At 43.3% G+C, this 17,843-nt stretch overlaps 1 protein-coding gene and 2 long non-coding RNA genes across 3 annotated transcripts in view; 1 reads left to right on the top strand and 2 right to left on the bottom strand.

Moving 5' to 3' along the window:
* The window catches only part of LOC128460090 (glutamate receptor ionotropic, kainate 2-like), a 63,431-nt gene that overhangs the window by 28,955 nt on the left and 16,633 nt on the right, over positions 1-17,843 (bottom strand). The window contains exons 2-6 of the mRNA XM_053445126.1: positions 16,315-16,482; positions 15,405-15,662; positions 12,663-12,844; positions 2,872-2,925; positions 1,127-1,300 (exon numbers count right to left, since the gene is read on the bottom strand). Coding sequence (XP_053301101.1) covers positions 1,127-1,300; positions 2,872-2,925; positions 12,663-12,844; positions 15,405-15,662; positions 16,315-16,482 — 836 coding nt within the window. The remainder of the gene's footprint in view (positions 1-1,126; positions 1,301-2,871; positions 2,926-12,662; positions 12,845-15,404; positions 15,663-16,314; positions 16,483-17,843) is intronic.
* On the top strand, positions 3,846-6,650 carry LOC128460091 (uncharacterized). The gene is made up of 5 exons (XR_008342179.1): positions 3,846-3,975; positions 4,384-4,566; positions 5,186-5,464; positions 6,033-6,180; positions 6,411-6,650. It is a non-coding gene; the product is annotated as an uncharacterized LOC128460091 (long non-coding RNA).
* On the bottom strand, positions 8,113-10,901 carry LOC128460092 (uncharacterized). Its single transcript, XR_008342180.1, has 6 exons — positions 10,797-10,901; positions 10,206-10,388; positions 9,500-9,586; positions 9,308-9,372; positions 8,592-8,739; positions 8,113-8,361 (listed from the first exon to the last, which is right to left on the bottom strand). It is a non-coding gene; the product is annotated as an uncharacterized LOC128460092 (long non-coding RNA).

Raw genomic sequence — 17,843 nt, 5'->3', positions numbered from 1 at the left:
ATTTATTATTTAACACGAGTTCTGGTCCAGTGAGATGTGTCAATATGCGGTACGGGGATCTGACAAAATGATTCATTCAATGCTAATTAATCAATTCAACAGTCTCCATGAAACATCCATTAATTTCCGGTGGAGGGGAGGAAAAAAAAGTTAAGTCATTTAACCTCTTTGTGCATTGCATTAATCTTTCTGCATACATAACTGCTTTAATGGTTTATCTGCACTCGGGTGCCACACGGGAAAAAGAAAACCGGGATGCACATGCTAACGCTGGAGGGAAATATGATTTGTTATTTCTATATTTACAGCAGTGTGCACGTTTCTGATAAGACGTTTACATGTCTTTATTTAGGGAAAAGTCAAGTTAAAACACTTTTTTTCCATTTTGATTGTGATTGATTTATGAACAGGCATCAGGCACCGCGTCTAATATGAAGGCTCGTCTTTAGGTCCTTGAAGCAAAGACACTTTTTTTCATTACGCAGATTTCTGATCCCAAATCTGCCAAGAAGAAAGAAAGAGAGCGGCTGAAAGAAGGAGAGGAAAAAGAAAAAGAAGGTGTTTGTCTGCAAGTAAGGTGTCATGAGGGAAGGAGGAGGGAGGGTGGGGGGGTAAATTGACTGTTTACAGCAAGAGACACCGAGAGGCACCTTGAACGTCCATGAGCTCCATTCCAGTTTTCACTTTCAAATCACCTTATCCCGGGCTTTTTTGGACGGCATCCTAAAAAAAATCCAAGGCCATAATTTCCATCCAATTTGCTGCCTCTCTCTGCATGAACACTGACAGACTGTCATATTTTGGCCACGCTCCCAGAGGAGAGTCGTGAGAGGCAGGAGGGCAGATAAACGGCTATTACCATTCACACCGCCTCATTACTGAGCATTTAGACCCACGAGCGCCAGCCCACAAGCCCCACGCGCCCCAACACCATGGAACCGCTGATCGACACCTGGTGCTCACTAATTCTCCTCTAAAAGCAATACAATTAGAATCCACCTTCATGAAGAAGAGCCTCCAACACGATATCCCCCAAGGTGCACTCTGCTACACACGGTTCCACTCGGTCACATGCACGACATGCCCTGTGCGTTACGTAAGCAGAACAAAACAAGTCAGGCCCTACCGTCATGAATCCATCCAGCAGGCCAGAGTCCGGCTTGGGGGGGGCCTGCAGCCGCTCCATCGACCACTTCTCGATGATGGACGTCACCTGAGAGCTCTCCGTGTTGAGGATGCGGAACCCCGTCATGTTGACGCCGCTGAAACGATACGGCTCCATGTCCAGGGCGTACAGGTCCTGAAAGCATAAAACAAAAAGGTCCAGACGCGATTGAGCTGCAACAAAATGACCGATTCCTGCTCATTCTCCACAACCTGGATGATTCTAAATTAAAACATTAGGTTGAGTGTCAGCTTTGGCGAAACGAGGTGAGAGGGAGAAGTGCGGTTGAAGGTGTTTCAGGAGTCATTCCATCTCATGCTGAGGCAGTCGCCCTGATTAAGGCGAAGCTCTCAAGGTTACAGGCAGGCTGCTGGGGGAGTGCCATCTATCATGTGGAAGTGAAAGGACAACCCGATTGTCCTGCGTGCAGCTCGTCTGGCACCGCACCAGGCAGATGTCTCTGGGATGAAACCACACAGTTGACGGAGCAGCAGCAAAAAACACTGGATACAGAATGTGTGTTTGTGTGTGTGTCTGTGTGTGTGTGTCACGGTCAATGTTTGCTGTCCCATTCGGAAAGCAGCACACGGATGGCTCGGCACCAGTGTGCGGCAGCTTTGGCCGGCGCGGTGGCCTCCAACCTGCCAAACACTGGCTGATGTTAGGAGCAGGCATGTTTCCATCTCCACCAGCAGCAGCAGCAGCAGCAGCAGCAGCATGTGGCCGAAACACGACTATAATCACTGTTCTCGTTCCTTTCCTGATGACATACCTGCTGTCCCCCCCCCCCCCCCCTTCCCCCTTTCATCTAGGGCCTGGTTCTTATGTGAATGCACTCGGGGGGGAGCTGCGGCGTCCTGCACACGGGTAAATGCCTTATTTTATTTTTTTTGCCGGGGTCAGATTCTCTCCCACCTCTTCACTCAGCCTTTTGGCGACCGTGCTCCAAAACCACACACACCCAGCACGGCCATTTGTTTTGTTAGAACTATAATGGGACCAAATGGGCGACGGTCTCATCTGCTCGGGGCTATTATCTGAGCTCTCAGTCCTCGGTTGTTTTCCCCGTGTGCTCAGAGAAGATGTAGCTGCTCTTCCTCTGGAGCACGGCAATCTTTGTAGTGGCGGCATCAAAGAACTTTGGAGGACTTCAATCGCTGCCAGAGTCAGAATAAAATATCTCCAACTGCTTTTGTTGTTTTTTTTTTTGCGCTCTGAGCCGTGGACAGCCCGGCGGGGTGAGGGAGGTTGCTGCGGAGTTTCGGAAAAACACGCGTTGGAAAACTTTTGTTTTTCCGCGGCGGATGCTTTAAATGCTAATTTCTTATTTAAAAATCCAATATGACAACGGGTCAGCTTCTCAAGGCCGAGCGTTTCTATTCGAGCAGCAAGTCGGGGTTTGTGGCTCAGGTTCAAAATGCTCCACACAAAGTGAGAGCATTTTGAGGACGTTTTCCTTTGAGCGGCTCCTGGTATTTAATTTTGTTCTCAGAGAAGAGAAGCTGTTATCAGACACTCGGGCAGATGGATGTTTCTTCGCCTGGCATCAAGTAAAAAAACTAGATGAGCATTTGCAGAAATACACAACCTTACAAACACATTAAACAACAGATAGAGCCGTGCAAAAAATAAAAAGACACGCAACATGCATGGTGTGTAATTGCATTTCTTCCCCCCCAACATTAAACAAGTGCCGGCGTACTTACCAGGGTAGTAAAAATATAATGGTAGTACTCTGTCATCATCCCCATGGCGAGGGCCTGTAGGGAGGAGAACACAGTGGGTGGTGCTGATAAATCATCGATTAACGGCTTAATGAGCTCGATTCATTTCAATTCTTCATTTAACTTTTATTTAACCGTCACTTCTGACGTGTCTTCTCTATAAATAGACTCTTGCATTTTGACTTGGTGCTGATTGACTAATGATTTACTGATTGAGCATCACACCGAGGCACATACAGGTGATTAAAGTCTCAACCATTCTGCCTCTCCTTGTTCTACCCCTAAAAGAGAAATTCACACAAACACATTTAAAGCGTTAAATGTTTTTTTAAGTAGTTACTTTTCACACAGGACGTGTTGTTTGTACTGATATGCTTTTGTTTACTTCACACCTCCGTCTGGAAGTGATAGGAGGAAAAAACAACGTATAAAAAAAACAACACAAATTGTTTTTCTGTGAGAATGGCTCTTCGTGGTAAAGAAACAACCCAGTCTCATCAGAAAATGTTCAATGGCAACGTTGGTCCACTTGGACCGACGTTACCATCTCACAATCTGGCCTCTCAGATTGTGAGATGGTAACATTTAGTCCTCCCATTGTTTTGCATTGGCGTGTTCTCACGTCACGTGACTCTCAAGCTCCCGTCTGCGGAGAGGAAAAAATGGCGGAGATTCCTTGTTTTTTCAGATAAAAAAATAATTTTGTAACTTAGTTTGGGCATAAAAATACATTCTGACACCATTTCTAGCGAGAAATGTGCTCTTTGCTTCCACAGTCTTCAGCCAGTTCGTGCTTATGATAAATATTTTAATAGTTATCACGCATGTTTTTATCGTTGCTATGATGGTTGCCATGGGATCATGCGAGTCTGTTTATACCGAGGCCGGCCCGAGTGCGCGACCGGCCCGAGTCCGCGAGCCGAGCGGCCCGAGCGGCCCGAGCGCGCGAGCGGCCCGAGCGCGCGAGCGGACATGACGTGTGGCTGTCGTAAAAACCCTATTTGTAAACAACCAGCCCTTTAACTCGGGGCTGCGTCATAAACACGGCGCGCTTGGAAGACCACGATGTCATCTTCCTTCTGTCAGGTAAGTAGTTTATTGTTTTTAAAGATCGTTACGATCTAGGTTTACAGTCCGAGTGCGGAGAGAGTCCGTCAATCCACACTATGGACGCTGTTCATCAGCTAATACGCCATTGTTAGCCACATGCTTCAGCCCACGGTAGCCTGTGCTACCTGGGAGGTGAATACATGGTTGTTGAAAGCAGTTCAAGACGCTTAGCTCATCATTGAGGGACGCTACAATATAAATATAAACATGAATTTGATTTATGAATGCTTTAGATTAATAAGGAGTGTATTTGTCTACCATTACTCCACAATATCAGGTCAATTTGGTTTAATGTATAGTATGCACTATGACAATAATGTTTCCATGTTATGGAGTTGCGATTCATTTTATAAAACAATTGCTATGTTCTGTTTTTTAATCAAGGAGGATCCAAGTGAAGCTACAGGAGTTTCATTAACGTCAACAACTTGGACCGAACGGTTTGTTTTGCTTGATGAAGAGCAGGAAGGGCAGCCTGGAGAGAAAGAGAAGCCGGGTTGAGCCCACTACCATCATCCACGTACCACGAGGAAGATGAGGGAGAGAAATGATCCTACCATTAAAGAGGTACTTTTAAGTTACATACCAGAAAAAACATTTTATATAATTGGCCAAATATACATTTTTATTAAATCCCCAAAGTACACTTGCTGAAATACAAGTTAATATCACACTGAAAGAATTTTGATCAATCATGCTTCCCTGCTGTGATTGTTTAACTAGGAAAACAACTTTTTCCACAGGAAGGCAAGTAAATTTAAGGAATACATGTGCAAAGTTTTCCTCTGTTATGTATAATGATGACCCCCATCAAACATAATGTTAGCAATATTTACACCTTTTAATTTATACTGTTTATTTCTGTCTACATGTGTGAATTTGCCTTCATTAGTTTCAGAAAAGAGCGATGATGTATCGGTCAGTGGGCGGCAGCACGAGACTCCGCAAACTAGTCTGTAAGCAAAGCAGACGAAGGCATCGAGGTTGCGGCCTGCCATCATTGTTATTTTGCTTAAGGGACTGAATATGTTTCATGTAGAAATATTAGCATTTCCCTTATATCTACCAAAACTGCTTGTTTCACAGACTGCAGTTTTGTTTTGATCCGATGTGGTGTGCAAATACAACCGTATCTGCAATGGGTTGTGGGGCATTAACATTTTTAACTCTAATTTTGTTTTGACAGACTGTGAAAAGAACGTTGAGAACATCACCACTCTACAGGAAGACACAGTCCAGTAATGGGTGTCAGAAGTTCAGTAGTGAACGACAGGTACTGTGGAAAAATATGTGTCATTGTTGTACAATGTCCTTTGACTCTGTTTAAACAAGGTTAACACAAAAAGGTTTGATTGTAAACTGATATCGGTATGAATTCATGTTATTCTCCTCGTCAAAAGAAACAAACAATCCAAATTACCTGCAGAAAGCCCTTGATGGACGCTTCAGCTGCATCGTCAGACTGGTGAGACAGCAAGATGCCAACTTTAATGCCAATTTATTTGTGTAACATTCTGTGACCAAATGTATAGATAACTTTTTGTAGATTGTAAAAATAGATAACCCATTTATTACAAAAAAACTACACTAGAATTATCGCACTGCGTTGTATGACTCCGCTAACCAGAGCAGTGTCCGTCTACATATTTCTACATATTTTCTCTCATATAAATGACACTGTATCTCTTGACAACTGAAACCATAAGATGAGGTCAGTGTGGCCTTGACCTTTTTACTTTAAGACAAATACAAAGTTAGACAATCCGAAAACATGCAGTTATGCCTCCGGCGACTCGCTATTGCAGAGGCATTAAAACCGTAGTGTAGTAGATTGGATTTTATTGGTGTTACATTGGACATCTTGTATGGGTACACCAAAAAATATATTTGGTTTCACATTCTAGATGGCAATAAGCAGAGTCATCAACTCAGGAAAAATATTTCTGTAGAAAAGAAAGCCTTGTATGTGTGTATGTATACATACACACAAACGCACAATTGAGACGTTTTTGTCTTTTATCATATATTCTCAGGAAGGACTGATGCATTTACTGAGAGGGGACGTGAGGGCCTACTCTGCGTGCTCAGAGTTCAAGCCCAGCAGGCTGCAGCGGGCCTGACATATTCTGGAACAGCAGCACAGTCTTTGGATGACTCCTCTGAAGATGAAAACATGGCGAGGTACTTCTCCACTGATGAAGAACTGTGAGGGCTGTGATTAGCTACACTCTCTTGCTACAAGGCTACTCATGCTACTCCCTGGCAGCCTTAGGAAGGCATTAGCTTGCTGTGTGGTAGCTGTTAGCTTCAGCATTTTTAGTTTTTAGTGGCCTGTCTGACGTTTATGTTAAAAAAAAATCAGAGGGAACCATCTTCATAATTTAACACTATGGTTTGTTTGTGTCCTTCAGTTCTTCTCAAGAGAAGCAGTACAGGTGTGCCTCAGCTCCACGGTCCCTCCTGCAACCTCCGCTCCTGATGCTAACCTCATGTCTCCATCACACCAAGCAGCAGAACTGGATTGACAGACCTTTCTCCAGAGCTGCCCCCTCCCTCTGAAACCCCCCTCTCCAAAACACTATTTGTGTAGTTTTTAAAGTATTTTTTGCATGAGAATTGTTGATCATAACATTTCCAGCAGATGCCTTAATATAATGTTTGTGCACAATAAATGACATTGATCATAACATAATGGTATTTCCTTGCACTTCTACACCATGATATTGTCAGATAAGATGCTGATTACATTAAAGCAGTGAATGCTCTGCTTTAAGCAACATAAACACACAATGATTCAATGGATCTGAAGTAGAATGGGCACATTACATTCTGTAGAGAATGCCTCAGTTATGGAAGTCAGAAAATAACTTTCTTTATCTGAGGTTCCAGTCATTTATAGTCACAGCAAAGCACACAGGTCTGGTTGTCTAAGTGGCGCCCATATCATATTGTTTAAGATGTGTAACATCAAGTTTGTGTTTCAGTGCAAAATTAGTCATTAGTCAAGAGTTCACCTTCTTCTTTACACTAAAATTAGGTGACCCAGATGTTTCACAATGCAATCTGATAAGGTCTTATGAGAAACATTCTTAACATTAAAGAAATCAACACAGAGGATAGCAATATCTGTTTGACTTTAATCCGTAGCTGATAATCAGCGGCCTGACTTATTCAAACACATTAATACTACAATGAATAAGGCAGGGGTTTTCCATCAGAAATCATTTCTGGGACATTAATTTAAAAGATCTCCAGTATAAGCAAATGTATTCTAAAATTGGTTTATATCCAAGTGTGAGGCTGTCCTGGCACATGGAAATAAGATATATATATATATTGTTTGTATTAGCTTTCCCTCAGTTTAGTACTTGCACTTCTTGAAAAGCTCTATATAAATAAGATGTATTAATGTTTATACATTGCCCTCTAGTATATGTTTTCCTAAAAGTCACTGTAGATACAGAAATAACAGTATGGTTCAGGTGACAGTAAGTGGAAGCTGAAGGTAATTTCCATGTGCTCAAGAGAAACATAACGTGACGATATAGTTGATTTCTGATAGAAGGCCCTGCCTCATTCATTGTAGTATTAATGTGTTTGAATAAGTCAGGCTGCCGATTACCAGCTACTGATTAAAGTCAAACAGATATTGCTATCCTCTGTGTTGATTTCTTTAATGTTAAGAATGTTTCTCATAAGACCTTATCAGATTGCATTGTGAAACATCTGGGTCACCTAATTTTAGTGTAAACAAGATGGTGAACTCTTGACTAATGACTAATTTTGCACTGAAACACAAACTTGATGTTACACATCTTAAACAATATGATATGGGCGCCACTTAGACAACCAGACCTGTGTGCTTTGCTGTGACTATAAATGGCTGGAACCTCAGATAAAGAAAAGTTATTTTCTGACTTCCATAACTGAGGCATTCTCTACAGAATGTAATGTGCCCATTCTACTTCAGATCCATTGAATCATTGTGTGTTTATGTTGCTTAAAGCAGAGCATTCACTGCTTTAATGTAATCAGCATCTTATCTGACAATATCATGGTGTAGAAGTGCAAGGAAATACCATTATGTTATGATCAATGTCATTTATTGTGCACAAACATTATATTAAGGCATCTGCTGGAAATGTTATGATCAACAATTCTCATGCAAAAAATACTTTAAAAACTACACAAATAGTGTTTTGGAGAGGGGGGTTTCAGAGGGAGGGGGCAGCTCTGGAGAAAGGTCTGTCAATCCAGGTCTGCTGCTTGGTGTGATGGAGACATGAGGTTAGCATCAGGAGCGGAGGCTGCAGGAGGGACCGTGGAGCTGAGGCACACCTGTACTGCTTCTCTTGAGAAGAACTGAAGGACACAAACAAACCATAGTGTTAAATTATGAAGATGGTTCCCTCTGATTTTTTTTTAACATAAACGTCAGACAGGCCACTAAAAACTAAAAATGCTGAAGCTAACAGCTACCACACAGCAAGCTAATGCCTTCCTAAGGCTGCCAGGGAGTAGCATGAGTAGCATTGTAGCAAGAGAGTGTAGCTAATCACAGCCCTCACAGTTCTTCATCAGTGGAGAAGTACCTCGCCATGTTTTCATCTTCAGAGGAGTCATCCAAAGACTGTGCTGCTGTTCCAGAATATGTCAGGCCCGCTGCAGCCTGCTGGGCTTGAACTCTGAGCACGCAGAGTAGGCCCTCACGTCCCCTCTCAGTAAATGCATCAGTACTGCCTGAGAATATATGATAAAAGACAAAAACGTCTCAATTGTGCGTTTGTGTGTATGTATACATACACACATACAAGGCTTTCTTTTCTACAGAAATATTTTTCCTGAGTTGATGACTCTGCTTATTGCCATCTAGAATGTGAAACCAAATATATTTTTTGGTGTACCCATACAAGATGTCCAATGTAACACCAATAAAATCCAATCTACTACACTACGGTTTTAATGCCTCTGCAATAGCGAGTCGCCGGAGGCATAACTGCATGTTTTCGGATTGTCTAACTTTGTATTTGTCTTAAAGTAAAAAGATCAAGGCCACACTGACCTCATCTTATGGTTTCAGTTGTCAAGAGATACAGTGTCATTTATATGAGAGAAAATATGTAGAAATATGTAGACGGACACTGCTCTGGTTAGCGGAGTCATACAACGCAGTGCGATAATTCTAGTGTAGTTTTTTTGTAATAAATGGGTTATCTATTTTTACAATCTACAAAAAGTTATCTATACATTTGGTCACAGAATGTTACACAAATAAATTGGCATTAAAGTTGGCATCTTGCTGTCTCACCAGTCTGACGATGCAGCTGAAGCGTCCATCAAGGGCTTTCTGCAGGTAATTTGGATTGTTTGTTTCTTTTGACGAGGAGAATAACATGAATTCATACCGATATCAGTTTACAATCAAACCTTTTTGTGTTGACCTTGTTTAAACAGAGTCAAAGGACATTGTACAACAATGACACATATTTTTCCACAGTACCTGTCGTTCACTACTGAACTTCTGACACCCATTACTGGACTGTGTCTTCCTGTAGAGTGGTGATGTTCTCAACGTTCTTTTCACAGTCTGTCAAAACAAAATTAGAGTTACAAATGTTAATGCCCCACAACCCATTGCAGATACGGTTGTATTTGCACACCACATCGGATCAAAACAAAACTGCAGTCTGTGAAACAAGCAGTTTTGGTAGATATAAGGGAAATGCTAATATTTCTACATGAAACATATTCAGTCCCTTAAGCAAAATAACAATGATGGCAGGCCGCAACCTCGATGCCTTCGTCTGCTTTGCTTACAGACTAGTTTGCGGAGTCTCGTGCTGCCGCCCACTGACCGATACATCATCGCTCTTTTCTGAAACTAATGAAGGCAAATTCACACATGTAGACAGAAATAAACAGTATAAATTAAAAGGTGTAAATATTGCTAACATTATGTTTGATGGGGGTCATCATTATACATAACAGAGGAAAACTTTGCACATGTATTCCTTAAATTTACTTGCCTTCCTGTGGAAAAAGTTGTTTTCCTAGTTAAACAATCACAGCAGGGAAGCATGATTGATCAAAATTCTTTCAGTGTGATATTAACTTGTATTTCAGCAAGTGTACTTTGGGGATTTAATAAAAATGTATATTTGGCAAATTATATAAAATGTTTTTTCTGGTATGTAACTTAAAAGTACCTCTTTAATGGTAGGATCATTTCTCTCCCTCATCTTCCTCGTGGTACGTGGATGATGGTAGTGGGCTCAACCCGGCTTCTCTTTCTCTCCAGGCTGCCCTTCCTGCTCTTCATCAAGCAAAACAAACTGTTTGGTCCAAGTTGTTGACGTTAATGAAACTCCTGTAGCTTCACTTGGATCCTCCTTGATTAAAAAACAGAACATAGCAATTGTTTTATAAAATGAATCGCAACTCCATAACATGGAAACATTATTGTCATAGTGCATACTATACATTAAACCAAATTGACCTGATATTGTGGAGTAATGGTAGACAAATACACTCCTTATTAATCTAAAGCATTCATAAATCAAATTCATGTTTATATTTATATTGTAGCGTCCCTCAATGATGAGCTAAGCGTCTTGAACTGCTTTCAACAACCATGTATTCACCTCCCAGGTAGCACAGGCTACCGTGGGCTGAAGCATGTGGCTAACAATGGCGTATTAGCTGATGAACAGCGTCCATAGTGTGGATTGACGGACTCTCTCCGCACTCGGACTGTAAACCTAGATCGTAACGATCTTTAAAAACAATAAACTACTTACCTGACAGAAGGAAGATGACATCGTGGTCTTCCAAGCGCGCCGTGTTTATGACGCAGCCCCGAGTTAAAGGGCTGGTTGTTTACAAATAGGGTTTTTTACGACAGCCACACGTCATGTCCGCTCGCGCACTCGGTCCGCTCGCGCACTCGGGCCGCTCGGCTCGCGCCGCTCGGGCCGGTCGCGCACTCGGGCCGGCCTCGGTATAAACAGACTCGCATGATCCTTCTCATTAGAGATGTAATCTAGCCTCAAATATTACTATTATATAACATGAATAACATTCACGATCACTGAAGGACACCACGCAGGGACTGTGATTTAAACACCAAGCTGCGCCCGTGGTGCCATGGCAACCATCATAGCAACGATAAAAACATGCGTGATAACTATTAAAATATTTATCATAAGCACGAACTGGCTGAAGACTGTGGAAGCAAAGACCACATTTCTCGCTAGAAATGGTGTCAGAATGTATTTTTATGCCCAAACTAAGTTACAAAATTATATTTTTATCTGAAAAAACAAGGAATCTCCGCCATTTTTTCCTCTCCGCAGACGGGAGCTTGAGAGTCACGTGACGTGAGAACACGCCAATGCAAAACAATGGGAGGACTAAATGTTACCATCTCACAATCTGAGAGGCCAGATTGTGAGATGGTAACGTCGGTCCAAGTGGACCAACGTTGCCATTGAACATTTTCTGATGAGACTGGGTTGTAAAGAAAATACAGTGTGTGTGTGTGTAGTCACGATGAAAAATAAAAAACACAACTCGAAGATATCGGAGGGATGCGCTGAGCCGTGCTGTTGACATAAAGTATTTGTGTTGTTCTTGTGAAGTCTCCACCATCAATAAATAATCCTTCTGGTTGCTTCCTGTCCACATACAGCTGTACGGAGACGCTGCAATATGCTCGTGAGAAGACTTCAATTCAATAAGAACCCCCGCAGTTCTCATAAATAATGTGCCTGTGTTAAATGAATCCAACATGCCCGTGAGCCGAATTAGACTTTCTAATTAAAAAAAACCTTTACTGTGCAATGGAGTGCGTCTACTATGATTGGTCAGTCGCAGAGATCTCATATAAACCGCGGAGAGATTAAAAAAAACGCAGAGAGCAGAGAGCAGGTATCTGAATCACTCGCATCGTTGCTTAAAGAGAGAAGAAAAGTAATAAAGGTAAAACACACATGAGCTTATTGTTTGAGGACATGTGCATAATGAATGAACCACGAGTCGATGTGCCGGCTCTGCGTCGCTTTAAGGGGAAATTATGTAAACGTTGGCGCTGCAGTTAATTCACTTTTAATTAAATTTACGATTCGCTGTGATAAAATGACTTGTCTCATGCACAAGTGCAGCAAAACTCTAGTTATAGAACTGTTTAGCATAGACCCTATATAACGATGTTTCTTTCCACTATCCAAAAGTGAAGCTAACATATCCCAAATAAGAACGCCTCCATTTTGCCTATCTGGGGAAGGAGGGACCAGTGTCTCGGCATTTTGGTTTGGTTCATGTCCCATCTGTTAACATGGAGGAGGCGGAGCTTATGACCTATACTGTTAGCAATGGAGATGCTTTGGCGCCATCATGAAGTCCATCTTTTTAAACAGTCTATACATATTGAACCTGAAGGTGAATATAAATGAATAGGTGTGCAGCTAATGAAAAGTGATTATTATTTATTGATCAATGATTGAAAACGACTCAGACTTTAAGGTTATGTCTTTGGATTTGTGTGTTTTGTCTCACTAACATTATAAAACCTGTAGGGACACTACTGACGACTCCTGAGGTCTCACACGTTGGGTTAAATTGGTGAATCTACATTTCTGCTGTAGCTCATTAAGGTGGACTCCTACCTGCTTCAGGATCCAGGCAGCCATCTCATGGCCACAATCAAAGATGACGTGGAACTCCTTGGCTTTCTTCATCTCCTTCAGAAGGGGCTTGGCGTCCTTGGTCTCGGTGGGCAGCTGTCGGATCTTCAAACGGATGTTGTATCGTGACGGCGCCTTGATCAGCTCCTGCAGTCGAATGAGACCTGCAGACAAGGACGATACACAAAGCGTGAAAAGGGGAACTTAAAAAAAGATAAAAGATGCAGCAACGGAGCGTGTTTGATCCGCCGCCATTTTGTACTGTCTCCGATGCTGAGGAGGCCAAAAGAGAAACAACTGGTTTCAGTTTTCCTCAGCAGAGAGCAGTTCATATGCATGCCATCCTAATCTGCAGCCTATTGATCCTCCCACTCGTGCCTGGCAAGCAAACAGCCTGCCACAGACCTATCAAGAGAATTTAACACCAAGCCAGCACGTTGCACTCGTTTATACCGAGAGCACGGAATAGAAAGAACGTCGATCTGCAACCCCCAGCCCCCCCAGCCCCCCCCCCCACACACCCAACAGAAACTTCCAATCCCACAGAAGGCTCCCGAATGTTGATTTGCTCTCGTCGTCCGCAGTGCGATGCGATACAGTAGCAATGAATAGGTTCAATTTGATCGTGATGGAAAGCCGCGGCCGATCTGGTCTCGTCTGTCTCTCACACACACTTCAGATGTGCTCTGATGAGGGCGGCTCTGTTTGCCCAGCTTGTTCTTGCCCCTGGGGAGCGTGACGCCGCCACCACCACCGCCACCGCCGCAGCATACCGAGCGACAATCTTCACCTTTCATTTCTCGACCACACGCTCAGGTAGAAAGCTCTCCGGGAGATGCTGTGATGAGATTACAATGAGTTTCTCCCTCAGTAGAGAACTTCAGAGTTCAGGGATGAAAGAGGCTGGATTGATGGGAGAGATGATTACTTGTCATGGGTATAAAAATGGCTGGAGCAGCGAGGATAGTTCGAGAGGGGGAACTGGAGAGAGATAGGATTTTTTCTTTTCTTTTCTTTCTTTCCATGCAACCACTTTAAGATAGCTCGGCCTATTTTTTATTTTGAAATGAAGTGCTGTGTGAGCAGTTTAATGGTGTTACTGTGAGTGGGGCTGGGTCTCCCCGAGGCCTATGGAAAGATTGGTGTGAAATAGGAACACGCAGGTCTTGTTGTGAAAAGCACCATTGTAGGAGGAATACTGAACCTCCTGGAGCTTTCCACAGGTAATCCCAATAGATCCCCACTCTAGGTCATGTCTGCTTCTTCCTGTTTTAGTTCGTGCCGACACTTTCGGAGGTGTTAAGCAAGGGGAGAAAAAAAAAATCTGTCAAGGGAGCTCAACGTTTGGGTAACACTGTCAGCGTAGATGTTTGTGGGCTCTGGCTAATGCCTTCAGACTTTCCCCCTGGATCTTCTAACGGCTGTGTGTGAATATTTTATCCCCTCCGATAGTTTTTCCTGCCAGCCGTCAGATAGGCTCCAATCAGCAGCGTGGGGCCCTGGAGCATGAAGCTGTGTGATTACAGCCTGGGACTGGGTGGAAGCGGCGGGGGGGATGCGGCGCGGCTATGCAGCTGTCACACTTTTCAGGGCGTCAGGTGTGTTGCAGCCGGAAAAAAACGCTCCCGAAGAGGAGGCCCGGGCTGCTCCGGTCTGACCGAGAGAGAGAGGCGAGAGGTCGCCCCTCGGCACCCCCCTGGGGCAGCTCGCTGGAGAACGAGGGTGATAACATACTGAGCTGCGAGGCACGAGGCGAAGAGAGGTCAAGGAGATGAGGGTAATGTGGCAAGTGGGACGAGTCATTGGGATATCATCCAAGGTTAATGCTAGCATGCTGCAGGACTGGCTGTTTACCGAAATGTATGCAACAGCTGCAAAACTAGACGTACCGGTGGGCAGCGGTAAAACTAATATCACCGAGACGCCATGAGCCGATAAAAGCTGCAGGAACTGGTTTTAAATATCTATTTAGTGGCACAATTTAGAACGTCAACCCGCTAGACAATGCTCATTTTCTCAGAGAAGAGAGTAAATTCATTATGCAACCTGTCGAGAATCTAGACCTCCTCTCGACTCTGTCTAATTTACTTACATTAACTTGTCAGGCACATCATGCCAAATCGCTCGTAAATTGCGAATACGCATTTGAATATTGTTATCTCCTCCGCGGCGCTCACACACTCTACCTCGTAAAGATATCACGGCACTCCGGCTAAAATACGACTGGTCTTTTTAAAATGCACATTATGAGGCACTCCACAAAGTCACGGGATAGACAAAATGGCTCGCAGACACATTTGATAGCCCCCCTCAGAGATCAAGTGTCTCCGTGTTATTAATGGCTGTTGTCAGCTCCCACAGACTACAATTCTGCATTGCATTAATCTGAAGAGACACTGGGTCATTCTGGGTAATGTGGTTCTCTTTTTTTCTTTCTTTGCTGCTGCTCACTCTCCTGGAAGACTGACGTGGGCAGCACCTGGAGGACCGAGGCAGAACAGTAAGCTATTGATTTCTGAATTTACTTGACAGGTTACAAAGCACTCGCTGAACTCGGAGCAGCAGTGATACTTTTTTTTTTTGGGGGGAGTTCACCTGGTGCCCTCCTGCTGCTCTGGACAGTTTCGGGGGTGCAGGGCTTTACACACTGCGCATTCATCATCAGACAAAGAAAAAACATACACAGGACGTGAAGAGGAAGACGGACACCATCTGTACCTGTACCTGTGCTGTCATCATAGACAACAGTGACCGTCCTCCACTTGAAGAAGTGCACCAGGTCCAGGATGGCTCTGCTGAGGGACGAGAAGTCGGGGTACAGGCTGACGTAGTACGAGTCCCTGTTGTCCGACACCTGGTGCTTCCACCGGGTCTGGATGTGGGGCACGCCCAGAGCGTTGCATATGGATTGGACTGCATTGGCCGACGAGCTGTGCGAGGGGCCAAAAATGGCCGCCACCCCGAGGGAGAGCTGGTCACATGCTGGTCGGGAAGAAGTAGGAGGGTCAGGATTTTAGTTTCTGTTATATGTATCACTTTTAAACACTTACTGTTCAGTGTGGGTCAGCGTCAAGCCAAAGAAACTGATTTGCTGTTTTGGGGGATTGATGCCAATACCGATATTATGGAATAAAAAATGTCTGATACATCAGCCGATTTAAATATTTATCTAGATATAATTATCAAACTCGGTTCAAATGAAAAAGACATGTAATTGAGGCTTGAGATTTTCCAATTGTCAGCATTACCTTTATTATAAATAATAATAAAAAACATATTTTTTGCATTGTTTTCGGCAAGGCAGATACCAATATAGCTGTAAAAAGCTCATATCAACAGATTTGTATTTATCAATATTAATAAATGTGAAAATATGAATCACATCAGCAGAGGCTCACAGAGAGAAACTAGCACAGACAACAATCCTAAATAAAAAACCCTTGTTCATGTTTTGCTCGTCACATAAAAAGTTGATTTCCTCACTTCTAAAACCCTGTCATAATATAAAGTTATATGAGAAACTAAATAACAGTTTTTACTTATCTAGCTAATTCCACTGATCAATAATCCATTGTGCTTAACTGCAAACAAAACAAGCTGCTGCTAGATGTGCCTGTGATTCCTCCGGCCTCACCTTTCCTGGAGGCCTCGAAGCTGTCGAAGATGTTGATTCTCTGGATGTCATAGGTCAGCGTGGTGTTGGGGAGCAAGGTGCGGTTCCTGTTGATTGTGTTCAAGGCAAATTTAAAGGCTAGTTCCTCTGCTCCGGAGGGGCCGCTCTCGATGGATTCAAATATTCCTCCTGTGGGCCGAGAGGGAAAAAAACAACAATATGAGCTCAAGTTCAAGAACTCATGAACTCACAACGGCCAATTCCTTCTCGTGTGATTGCAATAGATTTGTTAACACGAGAGAGAATCAAGTAAATGATTGACCTGATCGAGGCCATTACAGCCTGAGCAGTGCTATCGTCTTTCTGTTCTTTAGCACCACTCCCGGTATATGTGCTCTCATAGTATTGATGAAATCGAGTTCAGCCCGGTACAGAGCTCAGTCACACGCTGACATGAGACGGATCTCGGGGCTGATTTGCATTCCGTGGCAGTCGTCAGTGTAATTACGGGCAATTAGTTGCGTAGGGAGGTGAGTTCAGGGGTGGGCGCCCTTCTTTAACTCCCTCGCTCAGCCTTGACAGAAAGGTTCACTCTTCAATTTTGCCCAATTGATTCTAATGATTCTCAGATGAGAGGAGGGCAAAGAAAAACAAGAGCGCGGGGATTAAGGAGATTAGGGCGAAAAGACACAAAGATGGAGAAGGAGAAAGGAAAGAGAGATAAGAAAAGAAGGACAGGGAAGGTCAATCAAGTCAGAAAATAAAGGATATTGTTGAATAAACTCATTAAAAGTTTAAAACTATTTTAAGCACACGATATTTCACTGTTACTCTAGTTGTCGGGGAACCACGCTGTGACTGCTTCGGGAATCTTGTTACCTTTTGGATTTATGAGAATCACACCTTTCGCGATGCTCTTTAAGTGTAAACAGCATCAACACGTTAAAAACAAACAACAAACCCTGTTTCACTGCCACGCGAGCCAGACGATATAATTAACGCCCACAAAGTAAGACGGCGTCGACTTGAAGCGGCTCCTTTCAGACCTGTCCTCGTTATTCTGAGGAGAAAGCGTTTAAAGCTCCAGATGGTCCGTCAGCGTGCTGCAGAATCCTAAACAAAGAAAGACGGCGTTCCAACTGACCCACTGCCAACGTGTCTCCATTTCAAGATTGTGTCGCGACTAATGGATATATTTTAAATCACAATGAATGCACGTCAGTAACTTCAGGCAGAGTACCTGCTTGTGTTATAAAGCGTATGTATTTTTGGTCCCGGTATTTTTCAAGGCTTTATATGGATGAGACTTTGAGAATGAAGTTATATCTCTAAAGGTGGATTATCGGAAGATCTGACTGCAGCCCGCATTGAAATAAAGAATGTGCATCTTGCCGAGGTTTATACTTTAGTGCGAGGTTCATAAATAACAAAATTATGAATCTTCTGTCTGAGGACGTTGAAAATATTGTGCAAGAAACTTGTTCGGACGAAAGAAGCACACAGACCTGGAGGAAATTGCCTCTTTACTGGAGGAGGAAATGTTTTGCAAC

This window comes from Pleuronectes platessa, chromosome 17 (assembly GCF_947347685.1).
Source record: "Pleuronectes platessa chromosome 17, fPlePla1.1, whole genome shotgun sequence".
Taxonomy (NCBI): Eukaryota; Metazoa; Chordata; class Actinopteri; order Pleuronectiformes; family Pleuronectidae; genus Pleuronectes; species Pleuronectes platessa.
Note: the sequence above shows the minus strand (reverse complement) of the source record. Positions and strands in the feature narration are given on the sequence as shown.